Source organism: Salmo salar, chromosome 29 (genome assembly GCF_965601325.2).
Source record: "Salmo salar chromosome 29, fSalSal1, whole genome shotgun sequence".
Taxonomy (NCBI): domain Eukaryota; kingdom Metazoa; phylum Chordata; class Actinopteri; order Salmoniformes; family Salmonidae; genus Salmo; species Salmo salar.
Window position 1 is genome coordinate 2,066,698 of NC_138319.1, and position 13,306 is coordinate 2,080,003.

A 13,306-nucleotide genomic window follows, 5' to 3' on the forward strand; every position below is an offset into this window, starting at 1 on the left:
CTGTGTAGGCCTACCTATGTTAGCAAACGTTGTATACAAAAATAGTTATAATCTACAACAATTGGAGCAGGCCAATCATGCTGGAGGTCTGCAGGCTTCTGTTTCAGACAAGCAATAACACACCTGATTCAACCTTATGAGTTGATAGTCAAGTGCGCTATTGCTGGGCTGGAATTGAAGTCTGCTCACCCTGTAGATCAGGGATCAGTGGAGCAAGGTTGGCCACCGCTGGTCTGGAGTTTTTGTTCACCTGCCCGAGCACGCCCCCATTCTCATCGACAGGGCTGTAGTGGAGCAGGTTGAGAGCTTCAAGTTCCTTGGTGTCCACATCACCAACAAACTAGAATGGTCCAAAACACACCAAGACAGTCGTGAAGAGGGCACGACAAAGCCTATTCCCCCTCAGGAAACTAAAAATATTTGGCATGGGTCCTCAGATCCGCAAAAGGTTCTACAGCTGCAACATCGAGAGCATCTTGACTGGTTGCATCACTGCCTGGTACAGCAATTGCTCGGCCTCCGACCGCAAGGCACTACAGAGGGTAGTGCATACGGCCCAGTACATCACTGGGGCTAAGCTGCCTACTATCCAGGACCTCTATACCAGGCGGTGTCAGAGGAAGGCCCTAAAAATTGTCAAAGACCCTAGCCACCCCAGTCATAGGCTGTTCTCTCTACTACCGCATGTCAAGCGGTACCAGAGTGCCAAGTCTAGGACAAAAATGTTTCTCAACAGTTTTTATCCCCAAGCCATAAAACTCCTGAACAGGTAATCAAATGGCTACCCGGACTTTTTGCATTGTGTTAAACCATTATTAAAAATGAACTAGTGTCAATGTTGATGAACCACGTCACAATCAAGAGGGGGTGGTGTTCTGTCTAATGTGTCTGTTGTATTCCCAAATGAACATGCCATTTTTGAGTTGTTGTAGAACTCCAATCTGTTTTATTTGATTGTCACCCTCAGTATATTAGCTATGTGAATCAATTTGTGGCTTATCATAAGGCATGCATCACCAATGCAGCCATAGGCCTACAGTATGATGGCATTACTGGCCTTATGGGCATCTCATCTGAAGTAGAGAATAGCTAAACGCATACATTGTTTACATGTTGAGTTATATGTTCAGTTTAAAATGATACCAGTAGACAATGTTCAGTATGAGGCAAACCATATACCAGATTTTGTACATGCCTTTTAAGTGCGGACATAAAATTGTTTAGCGGAAATCCAACCCGTGTCATGTATGAAAATAAGGAGACAATTAGGCTTCCTGGAGATTAGCATTAGAGGTTAATTTTATTTGATTAATTTTTGCACGGTTGCTCCTAAGGCACTAATCTGGTGAGCGCCTTTGTAGCTCTGCCAAAGCAAGGCATTTGATTGGTTTGACGTGTTGCGAGGCGTCACTGATCAAATAAAATAAAATGTTATTGGTCACGTACACGTGTTTAGCAGCTGTTATTGCGGCTGTAGCGAAATGATTGTTCCTAGCTCCAACAGTGGAGTAATATCTAACAATTTCACAACATATACCCAATACACACAAATCCAAGTAAAGGAATGGAATTAAGAAAATATAAATATATGGACAAGCAACGTCAGAGCAGCATATACTAATAAACAGTAGAATACAGTATATACACGACATGAGAAATACAAAATATGTAAACATTATTATAGTGGCCAATAATTTCAAGTCTATGTATATAGGCAGCAGCCTCTAATGTGCTAGTGATGGCTATTTAACAGTCTGATGGCCTTGAGATTGAAAAACAGCTTCTGTCTCTCGGTCCCAGCTTTGATGCACCTGTACTGACCTCGCCTTCTGGATGATAGCGGGGTGAACAGGCAGTGGCTCGGGTGGTTGTTGTCCTTGATCTTTTTGGCCTTCCTGTGACATCGGGTGCAGTAGGTGTCCTGGAGGGCAGGTAGTTTGCCCCCGGTGATGCGTTGGGCAGACCACACCACCCTCTGGAGAGCCCTGCGGTTGCAGGCAGCGCAGTTGCCATACCAGGTGGTGATACAGCCTGACAGGATGCTCTCAATTGTGCCTCTGTAAAAGTTTGTTAGGGTTTTAGGTGCCAAGCCACATTTCGTTAGAGGCGCTGTTGCATCTTCTTCACCACACTGTGTGGGTGGACCATTTCAGTTTGTCAGTGACGTGTACGCCAAAGAACTTGAAGCATTCCACCTTCTCCACTGCAGTCCCGTTAATGTGGATAGGTGGGGTGCTCCCTCCGCTGCTTCCTGAAGTCCACAATCATCTCGTTTTGTTGACGTTGAGTGAGGATATTTTCCTGCCACCACACTCCCAGAGCCCTCACCTCCTCCCTGTAGACCGTCTCGTCATTGTTGGTAATAAGCCTCCTACTGTTGTGTCGTCTGCAAACTTAATTGAGTTGGAGGCGTGGGTGGCCACGCATTCATGGGTGAACAGGGAGTACAGGAGGGGGCTGCACACGCATCAGGTTTCCAAGCTCTCTTTAGAGGATTAGTGCCATGGAACTTCCCCATGCTTCCTGTTTTAGGGAAGCCTGGTTCGCGGCAAGGCTACTTTGTAGTTAACATTTAACTGGAGAAGGTTTTTTGATAAGCCTTTTCATCTCTACCAGAATTTTTATAATTATTAGCATCATCGCTAATGGCTACACAAAATGTAGAAAGGGAAAGGTGGATACCTAGTCAGTTGTACAACAACGCATTCAAATGAAATGTGTCTTCCGCATTTAACCCAACCCCCCCTGAATCAGAGAGGTGCGGGGGACTGCCTTAATCATACATGCCCCATGCGCCGTTTCAGAAAGTTCCAGAAATATGAAAAAATGATGCATTTTGTTAATGAATGCATTTTCTAATAATTTCAACAAATGTAGTTGATTTCCTACTAAGTTCAACACATTTTTTAATATTGTTGAATACCAGTTTTAAATGTCTGTATTCCAAGATTCTGTCCGCCTTCTCGGAAATGTTTTTTTTTTTAAGGCTCTACAAAGGGAATGGTAAACAATATGGCTTGTTATGTTACATGTAATGCAATAAAAAAAAAATCAGGACATGGGTAGAGCAATGCAAAGCCATCTTAGTCTCAGTTTTTTGGTAAGCGGTGTTTATGAATTCAGACATCAGTTTCACAGCTCATCAAGGACTTAAGAGAGAAGCATTTCTAAAAATGATTACAAAACCTGGCCAGCCCGCACAGTTCAGCTCAACAGTGTGAAATCGGTATTATGTTAATGAAAATGGCGTAATGCATACCTCTCCAGCCACTCTTTGGGTTTCTCCCACTGTGAGACCTCGGTCCTGCAGTTGTAGTAGTACTTCTTCCCAGAGGAACTGATGTGCTCTGACCAGTCATCTTTATCTTCATAAGGCTGAGGAATAGGGAAGAGTTCATTTATGTAAGGGAGAAAGGAAAAAGATGAGGGAGAGGGGAACATTTTACTTTGAGGACCTCCCGAGACAGGAATACCACAGGAGGCCAACATCTGCCGAGACACTGGTCTCACAACAGCGGACCTACAAGGTGTCATGAACCACAGAGAGCTATGGCAAGACATCATTCGGTGCATTGTGCCGCCACAAGCAAGCAGACTGAAGGCATTTACAATGTCTTCAGAAAGTATTCATACCCCTTCACTTATTCTACTTTGTTGTGTTACAGCATGAATTCAAAATGGATAACATTTCTCACCCATCTACACACAATACCCCATGATAAAGATAAAACATGTTTTTAGAAGTTTTAGCAAATTTATTGAAATGCAGTAATATCTGATTTACATAAGTACTCACACATGGCAGCAATTACAACTGAGTCTTTCTGGGTAAGTCTAAGAGCTTTGCACACCTGGATTGTATCATATTTACACATGAATTAAAACTCTATGAAGTTGGTTGTCGCTAGACAGCCATTTAACTCTTGCCATAGATACCACTCAGGAACATTCAACATAGTCTTGGTAAGCATTGGTGATATTTTGCCTTGTGTTTTAGGTTATTGTCCTGCTGAAAGGTGAATTTGTCTCCCAGTGTCTCTTGGAAAGCAGACAACCAGATTTTCCTCTAGGATTTTGCCTGTGCTTAGCTCTATTCTGTTTCTTTATATCCCAAAAATATGGAGTGTGGTACTCAGGAATGTTTTGGAATATTTATATTATGTACAGGCTTCCTTCTTTTCACTCTCATTTAGGTTAGTATTGTGGATTAAGTTATTGTCCTCAGCACATAGTGCAAATGTGCAATGATCATGCTGTTTAACTTTAGGGTATATGGGGCAGTATTTTTGATTTCGGATGAAAAGAGTGCCCAGAATAAACTGCCTAATACTCGGGCCCAGAGTCAAATATTTGCATATTATTAGCAGATTTGGATAGAAAACACTCTGAAGATTCTAAAACTGTTTGAATGATGTCTGAGTATAACAGAACTCATATGGCAGGCAAAAACCTGAGAAAAATCCAGTGGGAAATCTGAGAATTGTAGTTCTTTTGAATCCCTATCGAAACTACAGTGTCTGTGGGGTCACGTTGCACTTCCTAAGGCTTCCATTGGCTGTCAACAGCCTTTAGAAACGTGTTTCATCCTTCTCCTGTTACAGGGCAGAGAATAGTAGCTCAGTCAATGAGTGGACTGCCTATGGACAAAGGGCTTGGGTATGCGCGAGCCCGCCATTCCTTCTTTTTCTCCTGGAATGAATACGCTATTGTCCGGTTGGAATATTATCGACGTCTTATGTTAAAAATTCCCTAAGGATTGATTGTAAACAAGGTCTGACATGTTTCTACGACCGGTAATGGAACATTTTGACTTTGTGTCCTGATTTACACTCGCACGTTATGCCTTTGGATAGTGATCTGAACGCACAAACAAAACAGAGGTATTTGGACATAAATATGGAGTATTTCGAACAAAACGAACATTCTTGTGGAAGAAGGAGTCCTCGGAGTGCATTCTGACAAAGATCAGCAAAGGTAAGAGAATATTTATAATACTAATTCTGAGTTTAGTTGAACCCAGAACTTGGCGAGTATCTGTATAGCTTGCTTTGATGGTCTGTACTCAGAATATTTGAAAATGTGCTTTCTCCGTAAAGCTATTTTAAAATCTGACACAGCGGTTGCATTAACCTCCCTGGGCAAGGTGGGACGTTTGCGTCCCACCTAGTCAACAGCCAGTGGAGTCGCATGGCGCGAAATACAAATACCTCAAAATTGCTATAACTTCAATTTCTCAAACATATGACTATTTTACACCATTTTAAAAGACAAGACTCTCGTTAATCTAACCACATTGTCAGATTTCAAAAAGGCTTTACAGCGAAAGCAAAACATTAGATTATGTCAGGAGAGTACCCTGCCAAAAATAAATCACACAGCCATTTTCAAAGCAAGCATATATGTCACAAACCAAAAACACAGCTAAATGCAGCACTAACCTTTGATGATCTTCATCAGATGACACTCCTAGGACATTGTTATACAATACATGCATGTTTTCTTCAATCAAGTTCATATTTATATCAAACACCAGCTTTTTACATTAGCATGTGATCTTCAGAACTAGCATATCCACCGCAAACTTCCGGTGAATTTACTAAATTACTCACAATTAACGTTCACAAAATACATAAATTATTTTAAGAATTATAGATACAGAACTCCTTTATGCAATCGCGGTGTCAGATTTTAAAATAGCTTTTCGGCGAAAGCACATTTTGCAATATTCTGAGTACATAGCACAGCCATGACGGCTAGCTATTTTGACACCCACCAAGTTTGGCCTTCACCAAACTCATAATTACTATTAGAAAAATTGGATTACCTTTGCTGTTCTTCGTCAGAATGCACTCCCAGGACTTCTACTTCAACAACAAATGTTGTTTTGGTTCCAAATAATCCATAGTTATATTCAAATACCTCCGTTTTGATCGAGTGTTCAGGTCAGTATCCGAAGGGTGACGCGTGAGCGCATTTCGTGGCAAAAAAATTCAAAATATTCCATCACCGTACTTCGAAGCATGTCAAACGCTGTTTAAAATAAATTTTTATGCAATTTATCTCGTAAAATAGCGATAATATTCCAACCGGGCGACGTTGTATTCATTCAAAGGCTGAAAAAAAAAATATAGAATTCACATGAATGCGCATCTCCAGTGTCACTGTTCTCAGCCTGACCACTCACAAAATCTCCTGCTGTTCTTCGCCCAGAGACAGGAGAGATGTCATTCCACTTTCTGCCACATTCTGAGAGCCAATGGAAGCCTTAGAAAATGTCACGTTACAGCAGAGATGCTGTATATTCGATAGAGATGCCACAGAAAGACAAAAAAATTGTCACACAGGGCACTTCCTGTATGGAATCTTCTCAGGTTTTTGGCTGCCATATGAGTTATGTTATACTCACAGACACCATTCAAACAGTTTTAGAAACTTTAGAGTGTTTTCTATCCAAATCTACTAATTACATGCATATTCTCGTTTCTGGGCAAGAGTAGTAACCAGTTTAAATCGGGTACGTTTTTTATCCGGCCGTGCAAATACTGCCCCCTAGCCCCAACAGGTTAACCTGCTAGGGGGCAGTATTTACACGGCCGGATAAAAAACGTACCCGATTTAATCTGGTTTTTACTACTGCCCAGAAACTAGAATATGCATATAATTATTGGCTTTTCTTATAGTAAATCTGACTTTGGTGAGTGCCAAACTTGGTGGGTGTCTAAATAGCTAGCCCTGTGATGCCGGGCTATCTACTTAGAATATTGCAAAATGTGCTTTCACCGAAAAGCTATTTTAAAATCTGACATATCGAGTGCATAGAGGAGTTCTGTATCTATAATTCTTAAAATAATTGTTATGTTTTTTGTGGTTTGGGTTTATGTGACATATATGCTTGCTTGAAAAATGGCTGTGGTTTCTCTTGTGAAGTTTATGTCCTAACATAATCTAATTGTATGCTTTCGCCGTAAAGCCTTTTTGAAATCAGACAATGTGGTTAGATTAACGAGAGTCTTATCTTTAAAATGGTGTAAAATATACTGCTCAAAAAAATAAAGGGAACACTTAAACAACACATTCTAGATCTGAATTAAAGAAATAATCTTAAATACTTTTTTCTTTACATAGTTGAATGTGCTGACAACAAAATCACAAAAATAAATGGAAATCCAATTTATCAACCCATGGAGGTCTGGATTTGGAGTCACACTCAAAATTAAAGTGGAAAACCACACTACAGGCTGATCCAACTTTGATGTAATGTCCTTAAAACAAGTCAAAATGAGGCTCAGTAGTGTGTGTGGCCTCCACGTGCCTGTATGACCTCCCTACAACGAATGGGCATGCTCCTGATGAGGTGGCGGATGGTCTCCTGAGGGATCTCCTCCCAGACCTGGACTAAAGCATCCGCCAACTCCTGGACAGTCTGTGGTGCAACGTGGCGTTGGTGGATGGAGCGAGACATGATGTCCCAGATGTGCTCAATTGGATTCAGATCTGGGGAACGGGCGGGCCACTCCTTAGCATCAATGCCTTCCTCTTGCAGGAACTGCTGACACACTCCAACCACATAAGGTCTAGCATTGTCTTGCATTAGGAGGAACCCAGGGCCAACCGCACCAGCATATGGTCTCACAAGGGGTCTGAGGATCTCATCTTGGTACCTAATGGCAGTCAGGCTACCTCTGGCGAGCACATGGAGGGCTGTGCGGCCCCCCAAAGAAATGCCACCCCACACCCTGACTGACCCACCGCCAAACCGGTCATGCTGGAGGATGTTGCAGGCAGCAGAACGTTCTCCACGGCGTCTCCAGACTCTGTCACGTCTGTCACATGTGCTCAGTGTGAACCTGCTTTCATCTGTGAAGAGCACAGGGCGCCAGTGGCGAATTTGCCAATCTTGGTGTTCTCTGGCAAATGCCAAACGTCCTGCACGGTGTTGGGCTGTAAGCACAACCCCCACCTGTGGACGTCGGGCCCTCATACCACCCTCATGGAGTCTGTTTGACCGTTTGAGCAGACACATGCACATTTGTGGCCTGCTGGAGGTCATTTTGCAGGGCTCTGGCAGTGCTTCTCCTGCTCCTCCTTGCACAAAGGTGGAGGTAGCAGTCCTGCTGCTGGGTTGTTGCCCTCCTACGGCCTCCTCCACGTCTCCTGATGTACTGGCCTGTCTCCTGGTAGCGCCTCCATGCTCTGGACACTACGCTGACAGACACAGCAAACCTTGCCACAGCTCGCATTGATGTGCCATCCTGGATGAGCTGCACTACCTGAGCCACTTGTGTGGGTTGTAGACTACGTCTCATGCTACCACTAGAGTGAAAGCACCGCCAGCATTCAAAAGTGACCAAAACATCAGCCAGGAAGCATAGGAACTGAGAAGTGGTCTGTGGTCCCCACCTGCAGAACCACTCCTTTATTGGGGGTGTCTTGCTAATTGCCTATAATTTCCACCTGTTGTCTATTCCATTTGCACAACAGTATGTGAAATGTATTGTCAGTGTTGCTTCCTAAGTGGACAGTTTGATTTCACAGAAGTGTGATTGACTTGGAGTTACATTGTGTTGTTTAAGTGTTCCCTTTATTTTTTTGAGCAGTGTAGTTGATTGTTTGAGAAAATGAAATTGAGATTTTTGCTGTTTTGTATTTCGCACCATGCCATTTCACTGGCTGTTGAATAGTGTGTCCCTAGCGTCCCACCTAGCCGAGAGAGGTTAATAAGCTTCTTGATATGCCACACCTGTCAGGTGGATAATCACTTAAAGGGGTGTAAACAGATCTGTGCACAAAATTTGAGCAAAATAATATTTTTCTGCATACACATACACACTTTTTTTTGTGCATATGGTGTGTTTAGGCCAATGACAGTCTCAATGGAATCCATTTTAAAATCAGAGTAACAAAATGTGGAAAAAGTCAAGGAGTTTGAATACTTTATGAAAGCACTGTAGGGTAGAGAGGGAGGAGGACATTTAGGTAAGAAGGAGGAGAGCGAACAGTGAACAGGAAGGAGGTGCAGGGGGCATTTAGGTAAAGAGGGAGGGGGGAGAGAAGAGGACATCATCGGTAAGAAAGGAGAGAGAGAACGGGACATTTGGCAAAAAGATGACGACATTCGGGAAAGGAAAGAGCATGAGAAGGGACAATTAAGTAAGGATAGGAGAAAATACAATGATGCATTTTATCCCATCAAGAGTTGAGAGGCGCAGCAAGACGAGAGAGGGTCTGATGCAAGAGCTTGCAATGTGAGATGTAAACGATGTGTGGGTCTATCTGGGCATGAAGGTTTGGCTCCGATACCAGGGCTGGTTGGGAGATGGAGGGACGGATGCTGGCTAACCCAACTGACAACTAGGAAGGCTTCTCAAGACTTCAAAATATTGGTGTTTTTGTGATTGTTGAGGTGGATGCTTTGGTAGTACGGCAATAATGTTTTCTGATTCGGAAAACCACCTGCCCAGGGACTACAGATACAAATATGTTGTATTTACAGGCCTGTTGAAAATGGTATGCATAAAACGGAAGTAGGAGAGGAATTAGCCTAGCAGCTGATAGCAGCATAAGACTGTTTCCCCCTGTAGGTCTTCACTTGACATCGGTGTTACCTTGGTCCTGCTTGCTATCAAAGACCTACTTTTTGAGCAGACGAAAGGACAATTTATCTGTTTGACAATCATTCTGTACCACTGAAAGAATATTTTCTCGTTTACCAAGGCAAATGTACTGTGACAATTTATCCGACACGTATGAATGGAAAACTAATGTTGGTGAAGCCTACCCTTATTTTATTTGTTTCCAATTTAATCAATCAAATAAAAGTCTTTAAAATAATTGTCTGACAGTAATTTTTTATCAAAATCTGGGGTAAAATATCCCTGGACTGTCCATATTTGAAATGTGTAACGAAATCAAGTCAATTGTTAGACTTAAATAATCTATTTGTTTATCAAATGAAAATGTAGGCTAATAAAGTTATTTCAAATGGCATATAAACTCAACAACAAAAAAAAAACAGTCCCTTTTTCAGGACCCTGTCTTTCAAAGATAATTCGTAAAACTCCAAATAACTTCACAGATCATCATTGTGAAGGCTTTAAACACCGTTTCCAATGCTTGTTCAACGAACCATAAACAATTAATGAACATGCACCTGTGGAATGGTCGTTGAGCTGTTCCCCAAAACCACCGTTACTGAAGTTGCACTTGAAAACGCTCATTATTTACCGACTGCCTCAGACAACTCGTAGAACAGCTAAGTGCGTCGTTAGATGCTTTTTTGCCACTATTGAAAGATCTCCGCTAAACATTGAACCATGATGTTTATCTGTCTGACTGCCAATAACTTCAGAACGAAGTCGACTACAAATACAGTCTTTGCAATTGTTACAAATAAGTGAAGGATAAAAAGATGCTTCAAATGAAAACTGAAATGACTGCATTAAAAGATTGGAAAATGTAGGCCCATGTAGCCTATCATATTTAAATCAATTGAGTTCCATTTTGCCAAAAGGCAGTAACTGCCTGCAATTTTGCCTCAATATATTTGATTTGTAACAACGTGCGCAATAATGTGCCCAATCTGTGATTCAGTGCATTATTATTGGGTAAACCTAATAAGACCCGCTATTCTTTCAATCCCATCACTGATAAGTGATGGGATCGAACTGATTACTGATTAGAATAATAGACAGAATTATTTATTTCAGCTTTTATTTCTTTCATCACATTCCCAGTGGGTCAGAAGTTTACATACACTCAATTAGTATTTGGTAGCATTGGCTTTAAATGATTTAACTTCGGTCAAATGTTTTGGTTAGCCTTCCACAACCTTCCCACAATAAGTTGGATGAATTTTGGCCCATTCCTCCTGACAGAGCTGGTGTAACCGAGTCAGGTTTGTAGGCCTCCTTGCTCGCAAATACTTTTTCAGTTCTGCCCACAAATTTGCTTTCGGATTGAGGTCAGTGCTTTGTGATGGCCACTCCAATACCTTGACTTTGTTGTCCTTAAGCCATTTTGCCACAAGTTTGGAAGTATGCTTGGGGTCATTGTCCATTTGGAAGACCCATTTGCGACCAAGCTTTAACTTCCTGACTGATGTCTTGAAATGTTGCTTCAATATATCCACAATTTTCCAACCTCATGATGCCATCTATTTTCTGAAGCGCACCAGTCCCTCCTGCAGCAAAGCACCCCCGCAACATGATGCTGCCACCCCCGTTCTTCACGGCTGGGAAGGTGTTCTTCGGCTTCAAAGGCTCCTCCTTTTTCCTCCAAACATAACGATGGTCATTATGGCCAGACCAGAGGACATTTCTCCAAAAAGTACGATCTTTGTCCCCATGTGCAGTTGCAAACCGTAGTCTGGCTTTTTTATGGTGGTTTTGGAGCAGTGGCTTCTTCCTTGCTGAGCGGCCTTTCAAGTTATGTCGATATAGGACTCGTTTTACTGTGGATATAGATACTTTTGTACCTTTTTCCTCCAGCATCTTCACAAGGTCTTTGATGTTATTCTGGGATTGATTTGCACTTTTCTCACCAAAGTATGTTCATCTCTAGGAGACAGAACGCGTCTCCTTCTTGAGCGGTATGGCGGCTGCGTGGTCCCATGGTGTTTATACTTGCGTGCTATTGTTTGTACAGATGAATGTGGTACCTTCAGGTGTTTGGTCTTGGCTGATTTCTTTTGATTTCCCCATAATGTCAAGCAAAGAGGCACTGAGTTTGAAGGTAGGCCTTGAAATACCTCCACAGGTACTCTTCCAATTGACTCAAATGATGTCAATTAGGCTATCAGAAGCTTCCAAAGCCATGGCATCATTTTCTGGAATTTTCCAAGATGTTTAACTTTTTTGGGATAGGGGGCAGTATTTTCACATCTGGATAAAAAGCGTGCCCAAAGTAAACTGCCTGCTACTCAGGCCCAGAAGCTAGGATATGCATATAATTGGTAGATTTGGATAGAAAACACCCTAAAGTTTCTAAAACTGTTAAAATAATGTCTGAGTATAACAGAACTTATTTGGCAGGTGAAACCCAGAGGACAAACCATCCAGGGGAAAAAAAACAATTTGAGGTGACTGTTTTCCATTGGTCTTCTATGGGAACCGAGATTTGTGGCACTTGGTTGCAGTTCCTATTGCTTCCACGAGATGTCAACAGTCTTTAGAAATTGGTTGATGTTTTTCTTTAGAGAAATGAAGAAGTACGGCTTTGCAGAACGAGGGTCCAGCCGAGTGGACTACACTGTATTGATGTGCGCACCAGGTCATGCTGGGCAAGTTGGAACCGGTGTTTTCCTCAATCAAACGCGCCCAATAAATGGCCATTTTGGAGATATAACGACGGAATTAATCGAACAAAAGGACCATTTGTGATGTTTATGGGACATATTGGAGTGCCAACAGAAGAAGTTCGTCAAAGGTAAGGCATGAATATCATTATTTCTGAGTTTTGTGTCGCGCCTGGCGGGTTGAAATGGGATTGTCATGTGTTTGTTTGATGGGGTGCTGTCCTCAGATAATCACATGGTTTGCTTTCGCCGTAAAGCCTTTTTGAAATCTGACACGGTGGCTAGATTAACAAGTTCAGCTTTAAATTTGGTGTATTGCACTTGTGAATGTATGAAAGTTAAATATTTAAAATAATTTGGGGGGGAATTTCGCACTCTGCAGTTTCACCGGATGTTGTCGAAACTTTCCGCTAGCGTAAACCCTATCCCAAACTTAAAGGCACAGTCAACTTAGTGTATGTAAACTTCTGACCCACTGGAACTGTGATAGTGAATTATAAGTGAAATAATCTGCCTGTAAACAATTGTTGGAAAAATTACTCGGCATGCACAAAGTAGAAGTCCTAACCGACTTGCCAAAACTATAGTTTGTTAACAAGAAATATGTGGAGCAGTTGAAAAACGAGTTTTAATGACTCCAACCTTAGTGTATGTAAACTTCCGACTTCAACTGTATCTGACTAGGAGTGCTGATCTAGGATCAGTTCAGCCTTTTAGATCACATTAACCTCAGAAACACCAAACTTAAATATTGCACGATCGCATCAGATGCTCGATTAGGTTCTGGGGGGAGATGTGAAAATAAACTAACAAGACTAGCCAAGTCTCCACCTCCCTAAACAAATGTCCATCCCTTCCCCTTCCGAAATTTGAAAGACGCCAACAACTGAAATTTTGGTGTGTCCAAATGATCAGTGATGAAAAGAAAATCGGCGCACCGGAACAAAGTTCCTCATTAGTCGTCGCATCCCAGTCGGTTGACAGACGCTACCACCCTGTTAAGTGAATCTGTCC

The 13,306-nt window shown here is 42.1% G+C and overlaps 1 protein-coding gene across 2 annotated transcripts in view; it reads right to left on the reverse strand.

Moving 5' to 3' along the window:
* Positions 1–13,306, reverse strand: part of LOC106590019 (WW domain-containing adapter protein with coiled-coil) — a 74,372-nt gene that overhangs the window by 45,385 nt on the left and 15,681 nt on the right. For both annotated transcript variants that reach the window (XM_014180501.3, XM_082970644.1), the window contains one exon: positions 3,260–3,375. In XM_014180501.3, the coding sequence (XP_014035976.1) occupies positions 3,260–3,375 (116 nt within the window). The remainder of the gene's footprint in view (positions 1–3,259; positions 3,376–13,306) is intronic.